Source organism: Podarcis raffonei, chromosome 16, assembly GCF_027172205.1.
Source record: "Podarcis raffonei isolate rPodRaf1 chromosome 16, rPodRaf1.pri, whole genome shotgun sequence".
NCBI classification, from domain to species: Eukaryota; Metazoa; Chordata; class Lepidosauria; order Squamata; family Lacertidae; genus Podarcis; species Podarcis raffonei.
Genome location: NC_070617.1, coordinates 16,374,438 through 16,402,250, shown reverse-complemented (window position 1 = coordinate 16,402,250; position 27,813 = coordinate 16,374,438). Strand labels below are relative to the sequence as shown.

Below are 27,813 nucleotides of genomic sequence, written 5' to 3'. Positions count from 1 at the left end.
AATTATTACCACGAATGATTTACGGACAAGCTGAAGGAAGTCTTATAAGAGATGGAAATGTGAAATATCTGATGTGAAACATGTAACGTGTACTATTTTTTTTTTCTTCTTTTCTTTTTATTTTCTTCTTATTTTTTGTTTATCTTTTATTTGTAAATCAATAAAAAATTTAAATGAAGCTTCTGTAACCTGAAGCATATGTAACCCGAGGTACCACTGTATACGTTTGGCACCAAGAGTCGCCGGAAGGAGGAGTACAGGACGCCATCCTTGGGAATTCCGCTCTGGATTTGTGTAGGCTTCACTCCTTAGCCTTTCCTTCTCCCGAATATGTCCCGCAAGGCAGGAGAGGTTTAGGATCAGCTGTGGCACCTTCATATTGCACATAGAAACGAGTGCTTCACAATGGAAGCAATACTCATGGCTACCGAAAGGGGGCGCCATGTGAGACCAGCAAGTTCAGGGTTGAAAATAAGCCAACTGCTGCAGCGTCTAAGACAGCCTTTAATGAATTTGCCATGAGATGCGAGCTGTCACGTCAGCCCTGACCCGCAGCTCATGACCTTTGCCCGCTGTGCTTCCCTGGTGTCGCTCAACAGTTCCCAGGATGCCGAAGAAAGTTAGAAGCTGGCCATTGTCTGCAACAAATTCTTGCTTTTAAACAACGTGCCGGAGAAGCCTAAGAGGCCCTTTGCAAAGGAGAGAGTTTTCTCTGCACTGTGTCCTAAAGTGATCAGCTGGCATCTGGTACCCAGTGGGAACAGACTGAGGAGGCTGGGAGAAAAGCCCCCCCTCCTTGGGTTGCTGGCCATCTGCGCTGTGTCTGGGTTGCTAGAGAGGGACAGAGAAAAGAAAAGAAAGTGGCACCTTTAAATAGAAAAGGTGGAGATGGGAGGGAAGGAGGGAGGAGAGGGAGAGAGAGGAGGACACTGAAGGAAGCAGCACTGTTTCTGCAGTGACCTCCACCAAGGCTGTAACATTGGAAATCCACCACGGCCACTTGCTATCCCGCGATGGCATCAGGCGCACGACGCAGCCCCCAAAGCAGACCTCTGGCATCAGAGGAACTAAGGGGGTAGAGAGGAACTCAGCAGCCCCCCTGCCTTGTTCTTGGAAGGGTTCCCTCCCCCTCTTCTCCTCCCCCCTCCCCATTTCTCTGCAGCAACAGCAGCCCATGGAACTGCGGAAGGAGCAGAGCAAAAGGATGGTGAGTAAGGCCGAGTGTCCCATCTGGAGGAAAGCCATGGGGATGGCGGGGACAGTGGCTGTGGGGACCCCACTAGGGAAATAGATTGGGGTGGGGGAGCATAACCTGACCCGCTGGTGGCTTTCCAAGGAAACGGCTCAAAGATGGGCAGGAGGGATGTTGGTGGGTCACGTGTGGGTCGCTTTTGGTTCGAAAACCTCGCACATGGAGGGCTCTGCATGGGTCATATGGTGTGCATGGCTTTTCTGGTCCTTGGGGCAATTCTTGAGCACCCCAACTGCCGGGAGGGTTCAGGGGTCCTATGGCCCATCTCCCCTATTTTTTTCAGTTCGGTGTGAGTGCTCCAACCGGATGTACAAAGCACTGGTGAAAGGGGTTATTATGACCACCTAGGAGTTCCCTCACATAGTTTTGGTTGTTGTCAAAAGGAATGCCCCTTGCCTGCCACCTTTTTGGCATTCCTGGGTCAGAGACTCATAGAGCTGGAAGGGGCTCCAAGAGGCATCTAGTCCAACCCCCTGCAATGCAGGAATCACAGCTAAAGAATTCCTAACTGAAGGGTGTCCTGCCCCCAATATTCTTCACCCATAAATATCAGATTCTGGTCTGAGAATCGAGGGTGCAACTGCCTGCGCAGCTCAAAACTGCCCATTTTCCGCTCCACAGATCACAATGAATCCTGACGTTGTGATGAAAAGATTCCAGAAAGCTGGTTCCCTGAATAGAGAACAAGTGTTCTGCACATGCTCAGAGGCACTTTGCCTTTAGGTCCCATTTCTAGGTGAAAATACATTCTGCACTCTGTACATGCTTTGGTGATGGTCCGAGGCACCACAGTTTTGAAGGTTGGTGGCCTTTAGTGGGCATGGGAGCTTGGGCTGACTTGTGCCATGTACATTGGTGGATGCTTGTTGCAGTTCATATCAAAAAAGGCAGGAGCACAGCAGAACTAAGGGTGGCCAGATCTGTGGGTTTCAATTACTCTCAACTTTTGTTGCACATTTCTCCTAATATTTTTGCAAGCAATTTTTATTATTATAATGCTATTTTCACTACTATTACTGCCACCACTATTAAATTTACGACCTGCTCTTAAGTATGCATTGCCCTAATATCCACATTTTTGGCTGGAAAACCCACATTGCAGAATTCAGGAAATGTGAAGCGTTGAAAGGTAGCAGAGTTCTGGATTTGTACATTGTTCTGGAAAGTGCAAATCAAGTAGGCTCACACTAAAACATGAAACCAACCCAATTCCCCACTATCCCTAAATATAACTAAGGGACCAAGTAAAGCTCAGGCCTTTGAGCGTTGCTGCTGCATTCTTCCTCAGGTTAGCTATTAAACAAAAAAAGGGCAGGTTGGGGAGTAAAAAAATCAGATGGTTTGGGTACAGAGAATGGATACTCTGCAGTCAATGAGAGCCTGAAAGTTGTGTCGGGAAGATCAAGCTATTATCTTTTCACACCAACACCACCCCTTTGGGGCTATTAGGAATACAGAAACCTGTTAGGTATCATTCATCACGAAACAGGAAAAGGGTGCAGATAACTTTAAGGGCATTTTCTATGAGTTCTGGGTGTGGTTTTCCAGGCTAATTAGGCACAGCTGGTGATGTGTATAAAGAGAGAAGAAGTTGCAGTTTGCAACTGCCTGCAGAAAGAGAACACCCACAAGTTTTGTGTTTGTATTGCCGAAATAAAACTCTTGTTTGAGTACTTTACATCAGTCTTGTGGTTCTGTCTGCCGCCAGGGAAAACTGGCCTCCAATAAAACCTGCCTTAGACTGAGTCAGACTCTTGGTCCATCCACCTCAGTATGCCTGACACTGACTGGCAGCAGCTTCCAGAGTCTCAGACAGTGGTCCTTCCTACCTGGAGATGCGAGAGAGAAATGTAAGGTTCTACACAGAGGCAGGAAGAACCAGATGCACAAATAGAGGATGGGGGACCCCTGGCTGTACAGCAGATCACATTAAAAGGTCTTAGTAGACCACAAGCTTAACATGTGTCAACAGTGTGATGCAGCAGCAAAACAAGCTAATGCCATTCTAGGCTGCATCAACAGGAAAACAGCATCCAGATCAAGGGAAGTCATAGTGCCGCTCTGTTCTGCCTTGGTCAAACCCCACTTGGAACCCCGAGTCCAGCTGTGGGCACCACAGTTTAAGGAGGATATTGACAAGTTGGAGGGTGACCAGGATGATCAAGGGCCCAGAAACCAAGCTTTATGAGAAACAATGATTGCAAGGCACTCACAAGAGCCCTGCTGGATGAGGCCCATCTACTCCAGCATCCTGTTCTCGCAGGGGCCATCCAGACCCCTGGGGGAAGCCTGCAAGCAGGACCTGAGCACTGGAGCACAGTTCTCCCTCTTTGTGGTTTCCAGAAACCAGTACTCAGAAGTGTTACTGCCTCCAACCGTGGCAGCAAAGCATAGCCATCAGAGCTAGTAGCCATTGATAGCCTTGTCCTCCATGAATCTGTCCCCATCCTCTTTTAAAGACATCCAAACTGGTGACTGCTACTGGATCCTGAGGGAGGGAGTTCCGTAGTTTAACGATGTGCCACATGAAGGACTTTCCTTTCGGCTGCATTGAATGTTCACCAGATCTAGTGTTATGAGAGCGGAGGGAAATCTCTCTTCACTTTCTCCACGCCATGTATTGTTGCTTGCCTTTCCTCTAATCTGAGAAGTTTCAGACAACCACAACCTTTCTTCACTGAGGAGTCTCTCTCTATCCCCTTGATAATTTTGGTTTTCCTTTTCTGGACCTGTTCCATCTCTCAGTATCTTTTTTTCCTTTGAGGTTGAAGTGAGCAGAGCAACCTAGCTATGTCTGCATTTGGGAGGTGTGTCTGTATCCTCTTGCAGGGTTTCCCGCTTCCCTTTGTTATAAGAAAAAACTGCTCCTTTATCCCTTATGGATATCCAAGAGCCCGTATAGGGTCCTTATGTAGGTTTTCTATCAGTAGGAGAAAATAACAGAGGCCAGCCAGAGAAAATTGAGAAGCAAAGCAGATAATAAGCATGATCTTTATTAAACTGTTGCAACAGAGTCTCCAACTTCCCCATGCAGGAAGGGAGGAGAGGAACGCCGAACATTGGTGTGCAAGCTCTTATATAGATCTAATGGTTATGGGGTTGCTCGTGCGTAAGTTGCCGCCACTCCTGGCTAGGTGACCTGGTTAAACCTTTCCTGGCTGGACAGCCCCTCACTTCGTGGCTGTTCAGTCGCTGGCAGAATCCGACAGTGGGCGTTTCTTCAACCTTTTCCAACATAAAAGTTGTTTGACGCCCAGTCTCCTCCTAGCCTCCCTGCGCGGAAGCCTTCTGCGCAGGGTGGGCGTGGGTAGCGGAGGACCTGTGCTCTCTCCGCTGGTGTCCAGTGAAGAGTCTCTGAGCCTGCTCTCCGCTTCCCCCATTGGCCCCCCTCCATCCCTGGTGTCACGCTGATTTTCTTCCCCAACAGGAAACCTGTGGAGCTCCTCCTCCTCCTCTCGTTCCGATGGCAGTTCCCTGACATCCATCTCCCCCCCAGAACCCCCTCCACCCCCAGCCCGACCTCTGGATCCAACTTTGTCCCGGTCCTCGGCCGACGATGCGGGAAATCCTCGGAAGGAGCTGTCACCATCCTCAGAGGATTCAAACCCCGCTTCCCACCCTCTCTGATCTCTCCTTGCGGGGTGGGCCTCCCAGTCTGAATCCTCCCTCTCCGACGCTTCTCCTCCCTCCTCTTCGGAGTCAGGAAAACCCTTGAACTCCTCCTCGTCGTCGGTGGTGCCAAATTGCTCCTCCCAGAATCTCGCTGGTGGTTTTGGTTTGCGTGGGAACCGACTGTGGAACTCTTCCACTAGATACCTGTCATTGATTGCCTCCGCGGGAACCCACGTGTCTTCAGACCGGGGTTCCCCCTCCCAAGCGACCAAGTACTCTACCTTGCGCCCCCGCCACCTGGAATCGAGTATTTCCGTGGCTTGGTTGTGGTGTTCCCTCTCCTCTACTTGCGGGTGTGTGGTGACTTCTCCCTCCCGTCCCGGGAATTCCCGCCCCTCCCTGTACGGAGAGAGTAGAGACCTATGGAACACCGGGTGTAACTTCATGCTGTCAGGCAGCTTGAGCCTAAATGCCACAGGGTTCACCTGCTGTGTTACCTCAAAAGGTCCCAGCCGCCTCGGCTGCAACTTCTTGCACCCTCCCTTAAAGGGTAACCCTCAGGTTGACAACCACACCCGGTCCCCCACCCGTATGGTCTCCCCTTCCCGACGGTGCTTGTCTGCCTGCCTCTTGTAAATTTCTTTCGTCCTCTCCAAATTCATCTGGAGTTGCTGGTGCAAGGCCTCCATTTCTTCCACAAACTGCTCTGCTGCAGGTACGCTCCACCCTTCCTCCCCTCTCCCCGGGAAGGCCCTGGGGTGACACCCATAATTGGCCATGAATAGGCTCATTCCCGTGGACACGTGTTCAGCGTTGTTGTATGCAAATTCAGCCAGCGCTAGTTTCTCTACCCAATCGTTCTGTCTCTCGCTGACGTAGCAGCGTAGGTATTGCTGGAGTATACTGTTCGCTCATTCCGCTTGTCCGTTGGTTTCCGGGTGTCTCGCCGTCGAGAACCCCACCTCGACCTGCAGCAAGCTCATGAGCTTCCTCCAGAACCTTGAAGTAAATTGTTTCCCGCAATCTGAGATGACCCTCGAGGGAGCCCCATGCAACCTGAATATGTGATCTACAAACAATCTGGCCGTTTCCTCTGCCGTCACCGCATGCGAGCAAGCTATAAAATGGCACATTTTTGTCAGTAGGTCGACTACTACCATGACTGCTGTCTTCCCTCTTGATTTGGGCACATCAGTCATAAAATCTATGGAGACCTTACTCCCGGTGTGGGTAAGGGTTCCAGTAGCCCTGCAGGTGCCGCCCTCTCCCCCTTTGCCCTCTGGCAGAGGTCGCACCCCCGTACGTACTCCCGTATATCTTCCCTTACCCTTGGGCCACCAGAACTGCCTGGTGACAAGCAGCATGGTCTTGTGCTGACCAAAGTGCCCTGCTGTTGGGTTGTCGTGGAGTTGTTTGAGTACCCTTCCCCTCAATGTCTCCCCCGGTACGTACAGCGCTCCCTTATAGTACAGTACCCCTTCCTTTTCCTCAAATTCTCCCTGGTTTTCCCTTCCTTCCCGTAGTGCCCTGATTTTGGTTCGGGCGAACTCGTCGTCCCTGGTGAGACCGGCCAGTTCTCATTTCCCAACCAACACTCCCCCACACACCCATCTGTCCTTGGGGAACACATGTCGGGCTTCCGGCGGTCCCTCTCCTTCCATGTACTCCGGCTTCCGGGAGAGAGCATCGGCTCTAACATTCTCCGCTCCCGGCACATACCGGATCTCGAAGGAAAACTTGGAGAACTCTTGTGCCCATCGAATCTGTCTCTGGTTGAGTACTCGCGCAGTCCTCCAGTACTCCAAGTTCTTGTGATCCGTGCAAACCTGGATCTTGTGCCGGGCCCCTATCAACAGATGTCTCCACCGGCGAAACGCTGCATAGATAGCTAGCAGTTCGCGGTCATACACCGTGTAGTTCTGCTCCGACTTGTTCAGCTTCCTCGAGAAAAAGGCGCACGGCCTCCACTCTTGCTGGGTTCCGGGTGTTACGAAAAAGGAGCAATGCTGCAGCGAGCTCCAGGTGGCTGGAAAGCCAAACAGGATGTTGATAAATGGGACTGTACCGTGGGAACAAAGGGACAGCCTATTCAGTGTACTGAGCACCGGATGTTAGCTCAGAGTGTCACATGACCCTGTACTGGAAGTACATGGGAGGAGTTTTCTCTCTCTGCTGTTGGTGATGAGAGAGAGCAGTCACGTTTCTCTGTACTGCTGGAAAGACAGGAATAAAGGCATGTAAATACATTTCTGTCTGTCTCTCTCCCCTCCCTGGGAATGAGAGGGGAGGAGTGGTGTGTTCTTCTCACGTTGGGAAGGATCGCCGATTGAGATCTCGCCTGATCTTGCCGGGAGTCGCAGACAGGGAGGTCAACAAGGATTCAAGCCGGCACCTGGAGGGTGGCCAATTCCTCTGACTTTTGGCTTGAAATCAACACCGGGCTGCAAAAGTACGGCTCCTATGGCCCTGTCTGACGCGTCGGTCTCTAGCCTCATGGGCTTCTCCAGATCCACGTGCAGGAGTTGCTCTTCCGACGCAAACGCTTTCTTCAGGCTTTCAAAGGATCGCTGGGCCCCTTCCGTCCAGATGAACTTCTTTTTGCTGCTGAGACAGTCTGTGATGGGTGCTGTTAAATGAGCGAAGTTCTTGATGAACTTCCTGTAGAAGTTGCTGAACCCTAGGAACCTCTGCACGTCCTTCCGGGTCTTGGGGGCCTTCCATTCCAGTACCGCCTGCACCTTGCTGGGGTCCATAGCTAGACCCTTGTCTGACAACTTGTACCCCAGAAACTCGACCTCCCTTGTGTGAAATTGGCATTTTTCCAGCTTGACCCACAACTGGTGCTTCTGCAGTCTCTTTAGCACCTCCCTGACGTCTTTGACATGTTGCTTCTCATTGTCAGAACAAATTAAGACGTCGTCCAAGAAGGCTACGCAGTTTTTGTACAGCAGGGACCCCAACACGTGGTGCATGAAAGCTTGAAAGCAGGCGGAGCCAGACTGTAATCCGAATGGCATAACTAGGTATTCGAAGGCTCCTAGGGGAGTGAACATGGTGGTTTTCCATTCGTCCCCCTCCCTTTTGCGACCTTCACCGGAGTTTGAAACCGCGCACATGCTCCATCTATCTCCATTGGCTCAGCCGGCTGGGGAGACTGCCTCGGCATTTCAGGAATGTGGTAGTCATGGCAACGTTCCCCTTTCCCTCCGCGCTTCTCCTCCGCCCACACTTCCTGGCATACTCCAATCGCAAGCACAGCCTTGGTCAGCTGATCCATCGACTGTGGGCGGGGCGCGCGGGAAAGCTCGTCCTTCACCGTTGGGGACAACCCCTCCTCAAACAACATTTGAATGGGCTCCGAGTCTAGATCCCACCCGAGCCGGTGGATCAACATCGCAAAACGCGACCAGTACTCTCTAACTGATTGGCTCCCCTGCTTGCACCCCATCAGTTCCCGGCGAGTCACATTTTGCTCCACTTGGCTGGAGTACATTGCATCCATCGCACCAAAAAAATTCCTAAGGTCCTTCAAGGCAGTGTTTTGCGTCGCCATTAGGGGCCTGACCCATTCCCGGGCGCCATCCTGTAGATGCCCAATAACATATGCAACCCTCTCCCCATCATCAGCAAAGTCATTATACTGCAGTTCCAAAGCATACTCTATTTCCGTCCAGAACGCGTTATAGTCTTGGGGCTTCCCCCCAAACTTAGGTACCAGTCCCGGTACCTTCCTTGCGACGGGGGTGGTTCTGACCTGTCCATCCTGCGCCCGCCTTTCTTCTAGCCGCGCCGTCAGCAGAGCTACATGCTGTTCCAAATCTCGGTTCCTCTCCACCAGATTTTGCACTCCAGCTGCCTGCTCCATGGCGCCTGCTCCCCCGGTTTGGCTCATGGTGCTGCCTGCCTGTCGCTGCGCACAAGCAACTTCAGGGACTGTCGGATTGCTATAATGGTTATGGGGTTGCTCGTGCGTAAGTTGCCGCCACTCCTGGCTAGGTGACCTGGTTAAACCTTTCCTGGCTGGACAGCCCCTCACTTCGTGGCTGTTCAGTCGCTGGCAGAATCCGACAGTGGGCGTTTCTTCAACCTTTTCCAACATAAAAGTTGTTTTGACGCCCAGTCTCCTCCCAGCCTCCCTGCGCGGAAGCCTTCTGTGCAGGGTGGGCGTGGGTAGCGGAGGACCTGTGCTCTCTCCGCTGGTGTCCAGTGAAGAGTCTCTGAGCCTGCTCTCCGCTTCCCCCATTGGCCCCCCTCCATCCCTGGTGTCACGCTGATTTTCTTCCCCAACAGGAAACCTGCCTCTCTCCCTACTTGGCCCCTCTCCAGCATCGTCGTGGAGCCCCTCCTCCTCCTCTCGTTCCGATGGCAGTTCCCTGACAATAGACTTTTGAAATTGACTCCCCTGTAGCTCAAGACCAACCCCCAAAACATCATACATACGACACAGAAAAAGGTGGTCCCCAGCAGAAATTTGAGTGTGTTGCTTCTCTCCTGTCTGCCAGGATACCAAATAATTCCTTATCTGATGGCCATTCCTTTCAGATGGTAAATACTTAGTTCCTGAATCTCTTACGCATATTGATAGTGTGCTCAGCTTAGCAGATACTTGCCAGACTGTATTTACAGGGAGTTGTAAGCCCCTACAGTCCAAAGACAATTGGAAAGCTTTTCCCATTTCCTCCCACCTTGCAGATAAATATTTGAGGTCAATTTGGGAGAGTCAAAATGGCTTCAGGATTGTTCTCCTGTACTATTTCAGACACGTGGTTTATATACTTATGTGTTTGCCTTGTACTGTACATTTATGAACATTCATTATATATATAAAAGAATTCCTGTAACACCTGCTCATTTCAGCCCAGCATTTGATGAGGATTCGCAGCCACTGGAACTCTTCTCAGGAAACATCCCTGGCAAAGGAGGAGGCAGGTGGGAAGGAAAAGAGGTATCCCCTTTGCATGCTTGGCTACCCACTGGGAGCTGCTGGAAATAGCTCAGGGCCTGTCTTGTTCCTCTTATCTCAGGCTTCTCTCCATTGTTCCTCCGGCTGCACTCAATAAATCAGCGGCTGGCTAGCTAGAAACCACAGCAGCTAAGCTAAAAATAAGCGCCAGTGTGGGCAGGTAGGGTGAAGTGTCTGCGACAAAACCTCAAGGATGGGCGTTGCATTTTAATTGGGAGTCTATTAATTTTTTCGTTCAACAGGATGGGTAGTTTAGGAACTGGGGAAGACACACAAAGAGGTATCTGATTACAGAACGTAGGAAGGAAGCACCCTTCCAGGAAACCTTGCAACAGATCTCCAGGGCATCAGGCTTTCTTCCCCCTCAGGCTTTGCATGCACAGGGTCCTGGGTTCAATTCCCAATGCCATCTCCCCGACTGAAAACCAAGTGAGATGCTGCCAGTCAGAGTAGGCAGTGCTGAGGTAGACAGACCGACAGTCTGACGTGGCATAAAATTTAATAAATAAAAAGATTAATAACATTTGTAAGAAAATAATTGCTGCCTCCTGTGGCATCGAGTTCCAAAGTTGGACTGCATATGAAGAAGTGTGTTCTGTTGCCTGTCACAAATCTTCCAGCGTTCAGCTTCATGGGATGCCCACAAGTTCTAGTGTTCTGAGACACAAAACTTTCCTCTGTCCACTTCTGCCATCCTATGCCATGGCAGGTCCAGGCACTCTGGGAGGAAACCCATTTTCTAAATCTGTTTCAGTTGGGGTTTATTAGGCCTCATTTTGGCACAGGAACTGCTTTGGTCACCTTGTACGATGCCCTCTGTCGGAAGAGAGACGGGGAAATATGTCCCCGTTAATTTTCCTCGACCTCTCTGCAGCTTTCAATACCGTCGAGCATGGTATCCTGAAGCGTTTGATTTGGGGGTAACATGGCACTGCTTTGCAGTGATTCTGGTCCTACTTGGATGGCCATTTCCTGAGGATGAAGATGATTATGATTATTATAAAAATGTGTCCCTTAAGACCTAAAGTTTTAAGTCAAAATCCCGGCAAACATAAAAGTTAAATTCACCAGATACTGATTTTTAGGCAACATGTTAAAATACCCCCGGAAGGAGGGAGTAGGGTGGTAGTGGTGGAAATGGCAATTACGGTATACTAAGCCGATCTGTATTCTGTCCCCACTGCAGGTTCTTGGGCTGTGCTCTCCTTCTTCAGTGCTTTAAGAGGCACTAAAACTGCCCTGAAGAGAAAAGAAATGTGTGGGCTGTGAACTGTTCCCCCGGAGGCCAGATAAACCAGAGAGAAATCTTTGAGAAGGCACAATCTTGGCCACTGACTGAAATGTGTGTTCCTGACATGGCCACAACATTAGAACTACATTAAGTAGACAAATCTCTTCTATTTAATAGAGTATTTGGGATTGGAAATACTAAGATCAAAGACAAGGGATTCTGGACCTCCCAAAGAGAGGTCTCACCTGGCAGCAAGGTGTAGCTGGTCAGCTGACCCAACAGAAAGGACACCTTGCCACCATTCGATTTGGAGCAGAGTTGGGTAGCTCAAGCTCTGTCTGAACAAGGGAACCATGCCCTATACCTGCCAGATCTGCCCCAGTCTTGGAAGAGAAGGGCTTCCCTGGGAACTGGTAGGGGCCCAGCCCAACTGGGAACCCCACATCCAACTAGGATCCGTGTATTTGTTTGGGGCAGGACACCGTCTCCATCTCGGGAAAGCTTGACACTGGCCCAATGAACACCACCACCACCCAGATGAAGCTCAGCAAGATGGTGGGTTCTGGGCTACCCACCACGTCCAACCAAAGTCAATGGAAACCCAACGGCCTAGAGGAGCTCTTGTCCAATGGGGGGACCACCAACGGCAGTGTTCTGGGAGAGGAGGTCTTCCAACTGCCCACTTTCTCAACTGCAGCCAAAGTCCGCGTTGCCATAACGGTGGTCCTCTTCTTCTCTTCCGCCTGCTTCAACATTGCTGTGCTCTGGACTGTCACCCAGAAGTACCAGCGTAGGCCTCACCTCCGGATTCTCCTCATGAACTTGGCGGCTGCCGATCTCCTGGTGACCTTTGTGGTGATGCCTTTGGATGCAGCATGGAACGTCACTGTCCAGTGGTATGCTGGTGACCTGGCTTGCCGGTTTCTCATGTTCCTCAAACTTGTGGCCATGTACGCCTCGGCCTTCGTTACTGTGGTGATCAGCCTGGACCGCAGGGCAGCAATCTTGCACCCGCTCAGTGTCAGTGAGGCCAAGAGGAAGAATAAGGTCATGTTGTCTGTAGCCTGGGTCTTGAGTTTGGTTCTAGCGTTACCTCAGGTAGGTGCTATTTTATATATATATATATATATATGCATTATTTGCATTTATATCCCATCCTTTTCTCCAAGGAGCTCAAGGTGGCAAATTCAGTTCTTCCCGCTTCTCCTTTAATCTCCACAACAACCCTGTGAGGTAGGTTAGGAAGACCTTGGCGGTCAGGGATCTCATTGGCCACTGTGACAACAAGATGGCAGACTAGGTGGGCCCTTGGCCTGATCCAGCAGGTTTCATCTTATGCTCACTGGTGCAATGCTGGTTGTTGTCCAATGCTATTTTCTCCGGATTTTAAAATAAAAAGAAAGTATATAGCTTTTCTCCAAGAGGGGATTGACATTGAATTATATATTAATTATTTGCGCCTAAAAACAACCCATAGATAATGGGACAATAAAGAATTATCATAAAGCCAAACTTCAGACGTGTGACACTGGATGTCGCTAGTCTCCTATGCTTTCCGCAATGCCTGCTTCTCTTCCCCCACAAAAACAACATGAAAGATCCACATGCTGGTATCCTGCCCCAGATTCTGTCACTTTGCTCCCACGATTTTCCGGGTGAAGGCGGGCTGTAAATGCTCCCCCCCCCGCCACCAAATCCAATGGAAATGGATGCTAAGCCGTTAATTTTCCAGATGTGGCTTTTACAGTTGTGTGAAAGCCAAATATAATCTGGGAATTAACAGTTGGGGAAATGGAATTAACTGCTGTGTGAATGCAGCCACTACGTTGAGATGCCTGCTGGATTTTTTTAGATGATTGAGCACTCTGATCTCTCTCTCTCTCTCTCTCTCTCTCTCTCTCTCTCTCTCTCTCCCCCACGGTCCTGTCTCCAGGTGTTTGTCTTCCACACTGTCAGCCGGTCTCAGCCCACCTACTTCATCCAATGTGCCACCGTAGGGAGCTTCCAGGCTCACTGGCAGGAGACCCTTTACAATATGTTCACTTTCTCCTGCCTCTTCCTCCTGCCACTGCTAATCATGGTCCTTTGCTACTCCCGCATCTTCGTGGAGATCTCGAGAAAGATGAAGAAAGCTTGCGGTGAGGTTAACCTGCAGGGCGCCAACTATCTTCCTGGTACCTCCCCAGAAGGGGTGGGTGATTGTCCTTGGTCAGGGTTGATGGGAGCTGAAGTCTAAGGATTTGTGGCTCCGGAGAGGTCCGGAGGATGGCCTTCTCTGCAGTGGCTCCCTGTCTGTGGAATGCTCTCCCCAGGGAAGTTTGCCTGGCATCTTCATTATACACCTTTAGGCACCAGGCATGGCCAAACTTGGCCCTCCAGCTGTTTGGGGACTGCAATTCCCATCATCCCTGACCATTGGTCCTGTTAGCTAGAGATGATGGGAGTTGTAGCTGGAGGGCCAAGTTTGGCCACACCTGCACCAAGCAAAAGTGTTCCTTTTCAACTAGGCCTTTGGTTGATTTGATTGACATCATGTGCCCTTTTAATATGTGGGTTTTTTGTGGGGGTGTTATTGGGTTGTTTTTATTTTCATTATATATTTTGTAGCTTTATATTTTGATTTTGTTCTGAGACCTCCGGGTATAGGGCGGTACACAAATTCAATTAATAATAAATAATAATTGTTAATAAGAACATAAGAAGAGCGTGCTGGGTCAGGCCAACTGCCCATCTAGTCCAGCATCCTGTTCCCACAGTGGCCAACCAGAAACCTGGGGGAACTAGAAAGCAGGACCTGAGCACCACAGAACCCTCCCCTCCTGCAATTGGTGGAGGTAGAGAACAGCCATCAAGGCTAGTAGCCATTGATAAGCCCTCTCCTCCCTGTTTATTTGTACGCTGCCTTTCCATATTTAAAACCATGCTCAAGGCGGCTTACAGCACAGAAAGATTTACAGAGTTACAAAAAATAGAACAGAAACAGTCATATGCAAGAAATAAAACCGGATCAAAGCATACACAAGAAAATCAAACAACCCGCCCCCCCCATAAGTTTTAAAAATAAAGGTGCAAATCTTAGTATCAATTAAGCATCTCCAACTGTGACCCCAACAAAAAACCCGCAACAACTCTGGGCCCAGAGATGGAACGAAGATAAAGTTCCTACCACAGAAGAATGGCAGATCACGTTGATGGATTATGCCAAAATGACCGGAAAAATCAGAAATCAGGAAGAGCAAAATTTTAAGAAGGAATGGGGGAAATTCATAAGTTACCTTAAAAACCATTGTAAATAGTAGGATTGGAATATCACTTGTAGAATTTTGGACACAATGGAGAGGTAAAATATTTTGGATTATCATACAAGATGCAGAAGGAAATGACTAGCAATAGGACCCACAAAGGGGAGGAGGGAAGTCCAAGAGATTCCTTGGAAACTTGTTTTTATGTTGTACGTTGCACGTGTAACTGTAAAATTTTAATTTGAAAAACCAAATGAATTTTTTTTAAAAAAAACCCCTCAGCAATACCCCACCCCAAGAGCCCAGAGGCAATCTAAGATGGTTTCTGGTTCTTTGACAGCCTCAACATATGTAGCTGGAGTCAGGCAGGCAGGGACCTGCTCTCCAAGCAAGGTGGAAGGAGGCCAGCAAGGCCGGGAGCAGGTCTTGCAGGACTCACAGCCAGGATGTTCCAACTCCTCAACTCCCCCAGACCCTTTACTTTTTGCCTCTCACCAACGTCTTACTCCTCCTCCAGGTTCACCAAAGTCCAGGGAGTTCCACCTCCGCCGCTCCTACAACAACATTCCTCGGGTGCGCATGCGCACCCTCAAGATGTCTGCCGTCATTGTCCTGACTTTCGTCATCTGCTGGACTCCTTACTACCTGCTCGGCCTGTGGTACTGGTTCTCCCCGGAGATGCTGACCAGGGAGCAGGTGCCCCCATCCCTCAGCCACATTCTCTTCCTCTTTGGCCTCTTCAACACGTGCCTTGACCCCCTGATCTACGGCTTCTTCGCTATGCACTTCCGGACGGAGAGCGGGCAGGCCTGCTGCTGCCCTCGGAGGGAAAAGGAGATGGAGGGAGCTTCCGTGCTCACCGGCTCCTTCCGAGCTTCCACAATCAGCGGGGGAGCTGCCAGGCAGCTGAGGGAGCCCAAGAAGCACAAGCCGGAATCGGCGCTGGCGAGGGTCAAAAAGCTGGGGTTGAAGAGGAAGAAGATGGCGGAGAGCTTCATTTGAACATGTAGATAAAACATGGCCCATTACCTCACTTGCTGGGATTTGCTTTCACTGCTGGGAGTTGGGTGGAAGGCCGGCACTACTGTTTGGCAAAGTGATGCAGCTGCCTTATGTGCCAGTTATTCAGAGGCAGAGGTGTTGGGGGACGCAGCTGCCAGTCCCAACCAGCCTGCTGTCTTGTCACAAGCACCGGCATAAGAGACAACTGTCAGTTCAGTCAACTTCTGCACAAGGAAGGTAGGCGACATCTTGTCCTTTGCTACAAGTGGCAAATTGTCTTGGTGGCTGGTTGCAGCCTAATTTGAGCTCTGGAGGAGCTTCCATGGCAATAGTCAACACTCCGAATCTCTGACCAACAAATACAGAATATTTTCTCAATGAGGCATCCTCTCTCTTGTCCTTTATTTCTCTTCTAGTGTTGCAGCTATGGAAAAAGGCAGTTGCCCAGGAATCGTAATATGGTACAATCACATCTTATGCACATTTAACTTGCCTCCCAATTTATATTGTGCTCTAGGAGGCTTAGTTTGGTCAGAAGCGAGTATGCACTTTCAGAGTTAACACAAAATGCATTACTTCTGGTAAATGAACCACCACAGCTGCTAGAGGGCTATGAAAATTTGTGTCTTGGGCTTTTGCCCATGTACTATCTGAAACCAAAGGGCCGCATTGGTTGCCATATGTGATTCCCCACCCCGCTCTCCTACCCCGCTATAGTAGCCATCAATAGCCCTGTCCTCTGTGAATTTGTCCAAACCTCTTCCAGAGCCATCTAGGCTGGTGGCCATCACTGACACCAATGGGAGTCCCATAGCTTAACACTGAGCTGCATAGCTAACCTCCAGAAACGTCAGATTTAGGATGGTAAGCTGAGGGGCCGCAGAATGGAAGGTGAGAGAGCAGAGGGCATGAAAATAAGAAATATGTAGGGGGAAGCACCAAATTTTGTCATCAATTTTGCCATATTACCAAAGTCCACCCCTGCCTCCAGCTTCTCCTGGGAATAAAATGCCTGGAGGTTTTGCCCTTTGCTGAGACTATTGCCTCTCAACTTTACTCTCCTCCTTCTCCCTGCCGTGCTGCCTCAGAACCTCCATGGGTTCTTGAATCCCCCGCAGCATCCTAGCCTTTCCTGCCCTCTCTCCCTGCAGCCCCATCTGCTCCAAGGATTGCATCCCTTCCTCCTTCAGGATCCTGGCTCCAGCCACCTACAACTCACCCAAAGTCCTCTGCTGGCTCTTGCCCTCCTGACACAGGCAGCTGCAGGAACAGGTCAACCGACAATGGCACAAGCTGCCTTGGGAAGTGGAAAGCTCTCCTTTGTTGAATACCTCTCACCATCTGGACGTTCCTGCTGCATGTGGCCTGAAATCTGCTTCCCAGCAATTTAGAACCGGGCTGCTCTTTCTTCATTCTAGCTGTCTTTTAGGAGATGCTGTGACTTCACTCAAGCACGGAACAGGAGACATGTCTAGATCCCTTCCTGCTAATGAGCATGGTTTCGGTCTAATAAAGCCACAGCCCCACCTAGTGGCCAAAGGCTACCTGTGATACCTCACTGAAGCAGCTGTTCTTCAACAGCTTATCCATAAAACCATAAAGGGATCCTAGGAGTCATCTAGTCCAATCCCCTGCAATGCAGGAATCACAGCTAATCACTCTTGGAGGATAAGACTGTGTACCACCTCCAGTATCAGAGTGGATACACTCTGAATACCATCTGCTGACTGGTAAGTCTAGCAGTAACAGGAGACCAATACCTTTGTTAGGGACTGAAATCACAAGAGAATGAGCTTTCGACACAAAAGAAAAGGCAGGCGCACAGAGTGACGGGAGAGAAAAGGATGCAGGCATGTGTGTGATGAAAACGCTCCCCAGCTAAGAATTGTGCTGTTGTTCTAAAAAATGAAACAGAAAGGGCGTCTTTGTTAAAAGCCATGATTGGTGGACAGGGATCTTACACTGCACCAAAGGCAAGAGAAGCAAGGACTATTCTCCCTTGGAAAATCTATGCCCCAGGAGCGATGACTCTTTGACTGTAGAATCAAGGGTTTTCTCTTCATACCTAGTCCTTCCCTTCGCTGTCTTCTTCTCCCCACTTGGTATCCAGCCTGAAGGTAAATCTGAGGGCTGTGGAAAATCACTCACTTCTTCAGTTTTTGGTTGACAACAATGAAAAGGCATTACTTTATGGCTGCTTTCAGTTTTCTCCCAGTGGACCAGCAGGCTCAAGAGACTGCCAGAAGAAAAAGAAAATGCTCCACAAATTAGACTGATGAATCTTTTCCCTGACAGATTTTCTGCCTTGAATGAGATGACAAGAGGACCACTGTGGTGTTGTGCTTAGGGCATCAGACTAGGTCCTGGGAGACCAGGGTTCAAATCCTCACTCGATTATGAAGCTCACTAGGTGGCCTTGAGCCCAGCCACTCAGCCTAAACTACCTTACTAGGTTGTTGAGAGGATACAAGGGGAACAGAAGAACTAAACATCCAACCTTGTGCTCCTTAGAGGAAAGGTTAGATAAAAATGTAATAAAATAAATAGAAATGAATGCACAAATTAGATGAGGGCAGCTGTGGACATTGTGCGCACCTTTGTTTTGAACAAATATTGTCCTCCTTCTGGTAGCCAGGATGAAGTGTGGTGGGCAGGCAGAATGCTATGGGGGTCTTGAAGTCTTACCCCCTTGGTTCCAGCCCATTCTCTCCGGCTCTGTAAGCAAAAGCTTTAAAAAAAAAAATGCACCAGGAAAGCGGCAGGAAAGAAATGAAAACCTGCTAGATCCACACAAACTTGCGTGACATAAACATGTGGAGCCCTAGTGCTTTTATTTTTCCCTGGGGCCTTTGATGCGCCACAAAGGACTTACGTAGACAAGTGTGAGCAGGCTAGTAACTTTTTCAGACTGATAAAAAAGGCTAGTTTGGGAATTTTTATGGATGCTCTTGACAATCCAACCACAAAAGAGGCTAACAGCCCAGCAAAGGGGAGGTGCTAGACTATAGTCACTCTGAAGCCGCCCCACCACCTTGGAACACATCCCCCAAGCAAAGGAAAAAAGGTTAAACACAAAGATTGTTTATATAAAAAAGTCCATAATCTTTTTATTCTGAACATTGCTTTCAGACAGTCCCTTCTCAAAGACTAAAAAGCATAATGACTTGTACCAAGACACAGGAGGACTTATGCCCAAGGACACCAATAACAGGAAATCTCATGTAAACTGAGACATCAGATTGAGAGTAATTAAGAAATAGTCAAACTGTGTAAATACAAAATTAACCGGGGTGGGGGGGAGAGAGAAAAAGATGTAAGCATATGGTCTCTTAGTGCAGATGGGCATTTCCTTCTGGTTCGCCAGGGCTTAACATCACAAGCATCGCAAAAAGGAGAACCTCCCTCCCCACCTTTAGCGCCTCCTTCTGTCAGGACTCCTGCTCCTTCTACGGCCACCCCTGAGAGGAAAGAGAAGAGACAAAGAGGTCCATTAAATTATGCTGAGTTTCTCTCCATAACAAGACTGGATGAGGCTCATGAAGTATCTGCTGGAGAACTGGGCTCCATTTATCATGCCACAACGCCACAAATGGAGGACAACTCTAAACACAGTGTGGAAGTGGTAGATGAAGAAGAGAGCTTGCTGCGGCAAAAAACCAGAATTTGGCAAGCCCCAAAGCCAAAAATGTTTGCAATTTAATCTTGTTTATGCAATTACACAGACACCCCCCCCCCGATCAGTGTCAGTGCCTTAGCCCTGGGTTCAGTTCATGCTTGTGGTGCATATAATCAGTCCACTGTGCAGCCTTGACTCAGTTCCCTTTCTGAAATTGGGAACAGTGGCAGGGAGTCTCAGAGATCGTGAAGACAAAAAAACAGAACACACACAAAAGTATGGACAATTAGAAAAGGGTATGTAAAGTGTGTCTTCCGTTATGCTCAAATTGTTTTGCAAAAACAGGTTAATGGGGCCCAGACAACAGCCAGATCTTTTGATTAAATTCATCTTAGCTTTCCAGCTTTAACATATACAGAAGACAGAAAAAAGCTGTAGTATTATTAGTTTGCTGTAAGCACCACCTTTTAGCATACTGTGAGAAAAAAATGTACGATTTCCTCCCACTTAGTGGGAAAATCTCACCTTCGTTTCCCTTTTGGAGGTCCCCTGACAAAACACCAATCCACGCTGATCGGCTGCCCCATAAGGTCTTGTCCATTCAGTCCCTCCATGGCTGCCTGGGCTTCTTTGTACGTTTCATATTCTACCAGGGTGTAGCCCTGTAAAATACGAGGACGTTCAGGGGAAGAAACATAATTCACTCAAACATTTATTGGAAGGGTTTCTAGACTGTTCTTCAGACAAATCTAAAGGACATAACACAGGAGGAAAAGAGAGCAGGAAGGAGAAGGAAAAAGGCAAACTCAGGCACACATTCGTAGTCATACAGTTATTTTAGCAACTGGATGGAATGGGAAACAGTTCAAGAGCACTAGGTGCCAAAAGTTGCTGGTCTCTCAGTTGAACTGATGGAGAGTCCTTGCTTTCCTTCTCTTCCACTGCTGCAGTCTGAACAAACTTCCCCTGGTTAGACTGACTGATCCCAGGACACCTTATTTGTAGCAGGATTCAACACTGACAAGCACACTGGCAAGAAATAAGGCTGACAAAATGCAACAACATATTGACAAAAGCAACCTCCTCTTCTTATGCTTTCCTTTCAATGCCTTTTGTGCATGTCCCATGGCTCTTTTGAGAAACCTGCAGATAGCCCCCACTCCCCCAGCTTCTAGAACCTATCTGTGCCTGCTGCCACAGGGAGAAGATCTGAGGCTTTTGGTAGTTATAGCAATGCACTACTAAGGTGTGTTCCTTGACTATCTCCAGAAAGAACACAAAAGCATCCACCCCTGTACCTTCAGGTAACCTGTCCGCCGGTCAAGATTCAGGTGGAGGTTCTTGATTTCCCCAAACTCTGCAAACTTGTCATGAATGTCCTCCTCGGTGGCCTCCTCGTGGACACCCGTGACGAAGAGAATCCAGCCTTCCACTGCTGTAACAACGAAGAGCAGGACAAAAAAGAGTCATGAGCTGTGCTTGGAGGAACACATCTCAACATGGGCTGCCCCATGCAAAGGAAAGAGAGGTTACCATTGGCCAATTAGGGTGGGCGGGACATGGGAGAGAGAACATGCTCTCTGGACACGTACTCACATCTCTGGGGACCCGGCTCATCCCCATCTTGCTCCACGCTGTCATAATCCTCACGGACACGGGCTCTGGAACCCTCCTCTGATTGTATGCACGAACACACAAAGAAACAAAAAGCAAAGCAACCAGAATATGATTTAGAAAGCAGTAACGGTGCTGTGGAACCCTCCCAACACACCCACACCCTTATTTTAGGTTAATGGCATGTAATTACACATCATCAGCAGAGACAGCTTTCCCCAGGGTTCACCCTCAGGGATACCACAACCCAGATCTCACATCCTCAGTCCCAATAACTAGAAAGTATAACACTCTGCACAGTCATCCCCTCTGAAGCACCTGCAATGATGTTCCCTAATAAAACTCCTTCAGGGAAGGGGCTCTGAGTGCCTCCAAAATGACAACCCTGTGCTTTCCAATGCTTCCCCCAGAGGTAAAACACTCACAGAGGAACTCCCCCAGAAAACAGCCACCTCCCCTCACAGCCACAGCTTGAGAGCCTGCTCATAAGGCTGTCCACTTTTTCTGGCTGTTGCAGCTGTCCAGGAGCAATGAATGTGATTCCTGCACTCTGGCAAGTTGGAAACTAAGCATGAGTGTTGAGCACACCCTTTCTGCTTTGAGGGCAATTATACAGGGCTATGGAGAAAACTCAGTGTGAGGTTGGAAACAACACCATGCCCTTTCCTCCAAGGGCAGTGGTAAGAACAAAATCTGGCTACCCAGCAAGACCAGCTATAACTGGCAGCCCACTGATCCCCCGTGGCAACCAACGGCAGATCAAAGCAACTGGCAATACAGTGGTACCTCCGGTTACGAACTTAATTCATTCCAGAGGTCTGTTTGTAACCTGAAACCGTTCTTAACATGAGGCGCGCTTTCGCGAATGCAACTCCCACTGCTGCCGCGCCACCGGCGCGCGACTCCAGCTTGCATCCCGGGGCAAAGTTCGCAACCGAGAGCGTCTACTTCTGGGTTAGCGGAGCTCGTAACCTGAAGCATTCGTAAGGAGGACGGTACGTAACATGAGGTTCCACTGTACTGCCACTGATATTTTTCAGACAAAGGAAGGGAAGACAATCGAATAACGTAACCTCTGAGATAAACACACACATCTAAGCAACATACATGAGGCAGCCACCTTACCTGACCCAAACCCTCTGCCTTTCCTCTTCTTCGCTTTTTCCTTCAGTTTGTGGATGCTTTCTGCAGAGAGATCAAACAGGCTGGGTCAAAGTGACTATCTAAATGGGTATCATGTCTCTACCTGCATGCACTCTCAAGCCCTATCCAAGGCATTATGTACACATGTTGCCTGGGAGTGGAGGAAACCTTGAGCGAGATGCAGCTTATTCCAGCCTTCACCCACCTGGCTGGGAGTTGTAGTTGAAGGGCACCAGGTCAGCAAAGGCTGCCTTAAACCACTGAGATGGGAAACAACTAATGAAATGGGGTTGGGGAAGAAAACAACACCAGAATCAACCCACGGAAGGAAGTAGAGGAATGTATTGGGAAAGTATAGCATAACTGTTTTAATATTTAGCATGGACCTGTTACCTACTGTATTGTAGCTAGCATGTTCTTAAGTTTTTAATCATGTGTTTTCTATATTGTAATTAGTCTATTACTTGTAAGCCACCCTGCAAGGAAAGCTTTCCCTAAAAGGTTCATGTGTGGCCTCCGGATGTTGCAGTTGCAGTCCAACAACATCTTGAAGGCACCACATTGGCTACTGCTGCAAACGAAGCTCACTAAGTGGCCTTACGTAAAACTTTTATTCCTTGTCCTCAGCTTCCCTCCTTTACAAAACAAGGATACAGTACAGGGCTGTGAAGGTCTCCTAACAATACAGTGCAGCCTTGGGCGGGGGCAGTCCACGACAGACCCTTTTGCAAAGTAGGGGTAATAATAGTAGACTACAATGCGCGGCTGTTCCAAGCGCTTGCTTTCTTCTGTGTCTAGGGCCTCAGCCATGTATTTTATTATTAATTCACTCGCCCTTCACCCCAAGGTCCCAGAGCGGGTTACAGCAACAAAAACACAGTATTAAAAACAGTTATTGGAATTACAGAAACAAGGAGGGTCCTAAAAATGGGTACCTCAAGCCTTCAACACCTCAAGGTGCTGTTTATTTTGATTAAGCGGTATATAAATCGTTCCATCTTTCTCATCTAAACGATAGCGCCACCGTCACCGCCCTCTACTCAATATAGGAAATGGTCACACCGGCCTACCTTACAGGGCTGCTGTGACTAGTGAATTAAATTAACCGTTAATACTAATAATACTGGGGAGAAGCAAAGTCAGAATTCATCAGCCCTCCCCCCTCTCCCTACCGTCGCCATCCTCGTCCATGGCGAAGTCCTCGCCGCCCGCCTCATGAAGGTCCAGTACGTCCGCCATCTTGGCCACTCGAGCGTCTTCCTCGGCTGACGGAGCTAATCTCGCCGCCCGCCTGACGACGGAAGCAGCGCAGTGCACGCCGGGAGAGCTCCACGCCGGCGCAGATAGGTTGGCTGAAGGCCCGCTTCTGGGAAGAAGCGGGGAAAGAGGATGCGTGGAGCGCCATCTTGAGGAGGTCTCTACGCAGCTAGGGCTACTTCAACGCCTGCGCAGATGAGCCGGCTGGGGAGAAGTCTTCTAGCGCGGGAGGGAGGGAGCGTGGAGCGCCATCTTGAGGAGGTCTTTGCGGCGCTATACGAGCACGACGGCGAAAGGAGCGTTGCAAGGCCTCGTGGGAAGAAGGGCCAAAAGAGAAATAGGGCGGGGCAGAGGGCTCAAGCTTGTAAAATGAGGGTGAGGGGGTGTGGCTAAGATTGAACGGGATCTTCTTACAGGGACTCTGAAGGACCCTACCCGTGGCTATCTTTCCAGATAGTGTGGTGCAGTGGTTAGATTGCCTGACTAGATCCTGGGAGTCCAGGATTCAAATCCACACCCGATGAAGAAGTGCACTGGGTGCTCTTGGGCCAGTAGCCTACCCCAAAGGGTTGTTGTGAGGATAAAATGGGAAGAACTATGTGTATGCCAACTAGAGCTCTTTAGAAGTAAGTTGGGAAATAAGTGCAATAAAATAAAAATGTTCCACTGAAGTGTGCAGGTGAGTTAGAGAAATTAGTGTAACTAGCAACTAATTTGCATAATGCAAAGGAATTTGACAATCTTTTGATTTATAAGCAAGTCCCACAGCCATGAGTAGAAAGCCACTTTCCATTTTTGGATGAGGACCTAACAGTACTACACAGCTGGCTATAAAATACCTTGACCAAGGGAAGATGAGAGGTAGATGAGCTTTAAGTGTTATTTGTAAGGGGAAGATAATTGCAAGATGAGTTAAATGACTTTTAGTCCCGGGGGGGCGGGGAGCACAGACTTCTAACGTGAAGGAAGTAGACCTTTCATGTGCTCCTCTGATGCAGCTCAAAATCCAAGGAAAAGCAGTGAACAATGTGCTGAGGAAGGGGTAATTCCCCCTTTTCCATCTCCAGGAGAAGCATGTTTTAAAGGGCACCCAAAAGCATTCCCTCTTTCACTGCAAGAAAAAAGATCATGCATTTAGGAAGAGTGACAAAGGGCAGCCATTCCTGAATGTCAATGCCACTCTAGACCAGGGGTCAGCAAACTTTTCCAACAGGGGGCCGGTCCACTGTCCCTCAGACCTTGTGGGGGGCTGGACTATATTTTTTGGGGGGAATGAACAAATTCCTATGCCCCACAAATAACCCATAGATGCATTTTAAATAAAAGCACACATTCTACTCATGTAAAAACACGCTGATTCCTGGACCGTCCGCGGGCCGGATTTAGAAGGTGATTGGGCCGGATCCTTAGTTTGCCTACCCATGCTCTAGTCTAGACTATCAATCCATGCACTAATTTTGCAGACAGGATGATGTCTGGAGCTCTTAAGCTCTTGCAGCCAAATGGCAAAGGCTTATCATTAAGAAGGTGGGGGAAGGAAGAGAGAACTAACAGATTAGGCTCTAACCTGTTGACAGAACAAGCTTTGGGGACAAATCTAATGGCAGAATTTCCAACTGGGAAAAAACCAAGGGGAGCAGAGATTCAAAAAAATGCTATTTTATTGTATAAAATTAGGCATTACAAAATTAAGTACTGGACTTTATCGCTTATAGTAAAAGAAAAGGCAGACAGTATGTAGAACTATTTAAGGTACGGTAACCTCTGAACTAGAAAAAAACAGCATTGAAAACCTGGACAGTAGAAATACTGAATGAAGAGGAGGATGAGGAGGAAGGCAGCTTATTCAGAAAAGCAGCACCAAAAGGAGGGGATGTGGGGGATCAGGTTATAGGTGACAGCTGGGACCTGCCCAGAGGCAAACATCTGTAGGCAGGTCTCTCCGCAAGGAAAATTCAAGAGCCACATGTTTGGAAAGGAAAAACTCAAACCCTGTACATAGTTTGTTTCTAATAGAAAGTAGTAAGTGAGGCAAGTGAGACATTCATATACAAACTGTCAAAGGATTATTTATAAGCCAACTTTATAAATGCATTTCAACATTAATACTATTGTGTAAACAAAGCTGTATATAAAAATATATATATAAAGGACAAGACTGATTTATTATTTCAGGTATACAAATGGACATAGTGTGGAGGCCAAAATAATGCCACTTCTTGAGCTCCCTATGGAACAACTACCATCTCCACATATCTTCTGCAGCCCTTTGTCTATTCTCCCTTTCTCAGAGTGGTAGTCTGAGCTCCCACAGTTATGAAGTACAGTGGTACCTCAGGTTAAGTACTTAATTCGTTCCGGAGGTCCGTACTTAACCTGAAACTGTTCTTAACCTGAAGCACCACTTTAGCTAATGGGGCCTCCTGCTGCCACCACGCCGCCAGAGTCCGATTTCTGTTCTTATCCTGAAGCAAAGTTCTTAACCCAAAGCACTATTTCTGGCTTAGTGGCGTGTGTAACCTGAAGTGTATGTAACCCGAGGTACCACTGTATTTGTTTGGAGGTGCGACTGCGAAGCCTCACTGAAGGACTATATACTATTATACACCATCTGGCTAAGAGACTAAAGGCCCCCAGCTTCAGTAAGGTGATTCCCAGGTGGAAAATAATCCTGTACACAGAGATGTATCTAGACTAAGTTAGTATGTCTACTTGAAACCAACAGAACCAGGTTAGTCATGACTTAACTTGGATCCCTGTGTGTGTGTCTTGTCCTCAGCTTCTAATGCCCAATTCAGAGTGTCCTACCCACACTTCCTGAAGCACCAAGTTCTTATTCCTGTATATAACTGCATTCCTAAGCAGCACACAAAGGACACAGAATTGCATTAACAACTGACACACCCCTTTCTCCTCACCCACATTTTGCAGGACTACCATTCTTTTAGGACCCAAATGCCAGTTGTGAGGAATGGTATGCATGTGAAAGTTACAAAAAACCTTGGGGGAGCAATCTGGTGTTTTACCTGCTGACGTTGGTTCAAATATTTTGTGGCTCTCGGGCCCCAGACAGCAATTTCACTTTGTACCAATCTCCTATAAGATACAATTATAAGCAAGGGCCTGTCAGTTTTAGTTACTGTATAAAAGGACTCAACAATACTATCACAAACCATGTGTTGCTATATACAGCTGTCAACACTGAGACTGTTTTTCTACTAAATGTCTTTTGCCCTTTGAGTGCTGAACAAGGCAAATTGATCAAGGCAGTATCAATTCAAGGGCATGTTCTAGTTAAAATATAGTCCGAGTGCACAGGTCATCTAGCTCCATCATTCCTGGTGACAATACCCTGGAAGATTATCTTCTGAGATATAATGTGTTTATAGTAATTCTTCTAACACAAAATGACTTCCAGGATGGAGTTGCAGGAAGCCAGGCTATCTTCCCTTTCAGTAGAAAGAATCAATGGGATCCAAGATCTTTGTTCACAGTAAGGGTAAGCTAATGCCTTGCATTAGCTGTCTTCTGCCTCTCCTCATTCCCTCCAGCTACAAACAATCTTCCACGCCCAATGTCAAGACCAGAAAGGCAACATCAGGAATGTTCTGATTAAACTCTTATTCTACCCTGTAAATAGTGAAGTGTTTTTAAAGTGTAACCATGACAATTCATCCCAAGGCTACAGGAATGCTGTTGCACATGGGTTAAGGTGCAACAGGTCTGATGACAAGTCAGACCCTGAAAATCTTGGGTAGGAAACACTCAAAACGGCACTAATGTTAGCCCAATACTCCCCTTCCCCAATCACACAGTCCTACAGTTGTGCTTCTGGATAGCTCCCCACCTCCCGTAAGTAAACTACATAAAGCTCCGAGTCAGAATCACCACTACTGCTATTTTCCTTATGAAATTTTAAAAATAAAGTCAATGCCATGTACACAAAAGATTCCACTGGATTTAGCATCAACCTGGAAGTAACTGTCACCCCCTAGTTCTGTGTTCACAATTAATAAAGTAGATTATAACCCCAATTTCACCTCAAATTACGCACTGAAAATTGGAAGTAGTGCTGTTACTGTATCAACTTAATAAGATATTTAAGTGTTAGGTGGTAACAAAATTATCTTAAGCAAGCTCAATTAGAGCTAAAATCCTGTACCCACTTAAAGGGGAACAAACCCCACTGAACTCAACAGGACTTCCTCAGATTGCACTGTTAATCAGGAAGATTATTCAAAAGTGTCACAACACAGCACTCTTGAGAGGCCTAGTCCCCCTCTGTAACCTATTTTATTTTCCCCCTTTAATCCTTAAACATCACATTTTGCTAGTTCATGATACTGTCTTAGTCCCAAATCTTAAGGGTATGCTTGGAAGGCAGTTCTTTACCAGGCGGATGTGACAAAGTCAGGCACAGAACACGCAATGCTCTCCTCACAGTGCAGATGAGTGATCTTGGCTTTTGGGTGGCTGACATGATTCCCCCTTACATCTACATCAGCTTTCCCTCATATTACATGTGATCTGCAGAGCACTTCTGTCTCTGAAGCTTCAAGCAACTTTCTCTATATACATAGTCAGTATTGCTATTAAGAGTCCTGCTCCTAGTTTCAGTCTCTCTTTTTTATATAAAAGTGCATACATATATAAAGTTTGTATTCTACAAATTTTTGTAACTTTCTAAAGTTGCTCGAACAAAGAGGCATTTCTCCTTGCAGCTGCACAATCACAGTTCTTCACTTACAAACAAGAAGCTCTAGCTATTGTGTGACAGGCTAACTCACAGAGCACTCTGCCGATGCAGTCTCCTAAGACACAGGAGGCTGCTCAATTGGAAATGAACCAAAATAGCATGATTTGTGGACTGCACACATCACA

At 48.1% G+C, this 27,813-nt stretch overlaps 2 protein-coding genes across 3 annotated transcripts; one reads left to right on the top strand and one right to left on the bottom strand.

Annotated features, from left to right (window-relative positions):
* Positions 1-429: 429 nt before the first annotated feature.
* Positions 430-16,332, top strand: LOC128403409 (gonadotropin-releasing hormone II receptor-like). 2 transcript variants are annotated; one of them, XM_053368157.1, is made up of 5 exons: positions 430-1,207; positions 9,722-9,809; positions 11,014-12,156; positions 12,992-13,196; positions 14,818-16,332. In XM_053368157.1, exons 3-5 carry the CDS (start codon positions 11,575-11,577, stop codon positions 15,300-15,302), a joined length of 1,272 nt encoding a protein of 423 aa, XP_053224132.1. In that variant the 5' UTR covers positions 430-1,207; positions 9,722-9,809; positions 11,014-11,574; the 3' UTR covers positions 15,303-16,332. The 2 variants fall into 2 exon arrangements, with proteins under 2 accessions (XP_053224132.1, XP_053224131.1); XM_053368156.1 differs by lacking the exon at positions 9,722-9,809.
* Positions 16,333-18,383: 2,051 nt separating this feature from the next.
* RBM8A (RNA binding motif protein 8A) lies at positions 18,384-22,979 on the bottom strand. The gene is made up of 6 exons (XM_053368168.1): positions 22,848-22,979; positions 21,658-21,717; positions 20,515-20,592; positions 20,217-20,353; positions 19,444-19,580; positions 18,384-18,760 (listed from the first exon to the last, which is right to left on the bottom strand). Exons 1-6 carry the CDS (start codon positions 22,912-22,914, stop codon positions 18,715-18,717), a joined length of 525 nt encoding a protein of 174 aa, XP_053224143.1. The 5' UTR covers positions 22,915-22,979; the 3' UTR covers positions 18,384-18,714.
* Positions 22,980-27,813: the final 4,834 nt, after the last annotated feature.

Bases quoted from the DNA above. Each gene is read 5' to 3' on its own strand.
- RBM8A (XM_053368168.1), bottom strand. From the start codon at position 22,914: ATGGCGGACGTACTGGACCTTCATGAGGCGGGCGGCGAGGACTTCGCC. The intron at 20,593-21,657 runs GTAAGGTGGCTG...GCATACAATCAG, and splicing joins AGGCAGAGGGTTTGGGTCAG to AGGAGGGTTCCAGAGCCCGT. The intron at 19,581-20,216 runs GTACAGGGGTGG...CGTATTTTACAG, and splicing joins GGCGGACAGGTTACCTGAAG to GGCTACACCCTGGTAGAATA.
- LOC128403409 (XM_053368156.1), top strand. From the start codon at position 11,575: ATGAACACCACCACCACCCAGATGAAGCTCAGCAAGATGGTGGGTTCT. The intron at 12,157-12,991 runs GTAGGTGCTATT...TCCTGTCTCCAG, and splicing joins TGGTTCTAGCGTTACCTCAG to GTGTTTGTCTTCCACACTGT. The intron at 13,197-14,817 runs GTGAGGTTAACC...CTCCTCCTCCAG, and splicing joins AAAGATGAAGAAAGCTTGCG to GTTCACCAAAGTCCAGGGAG.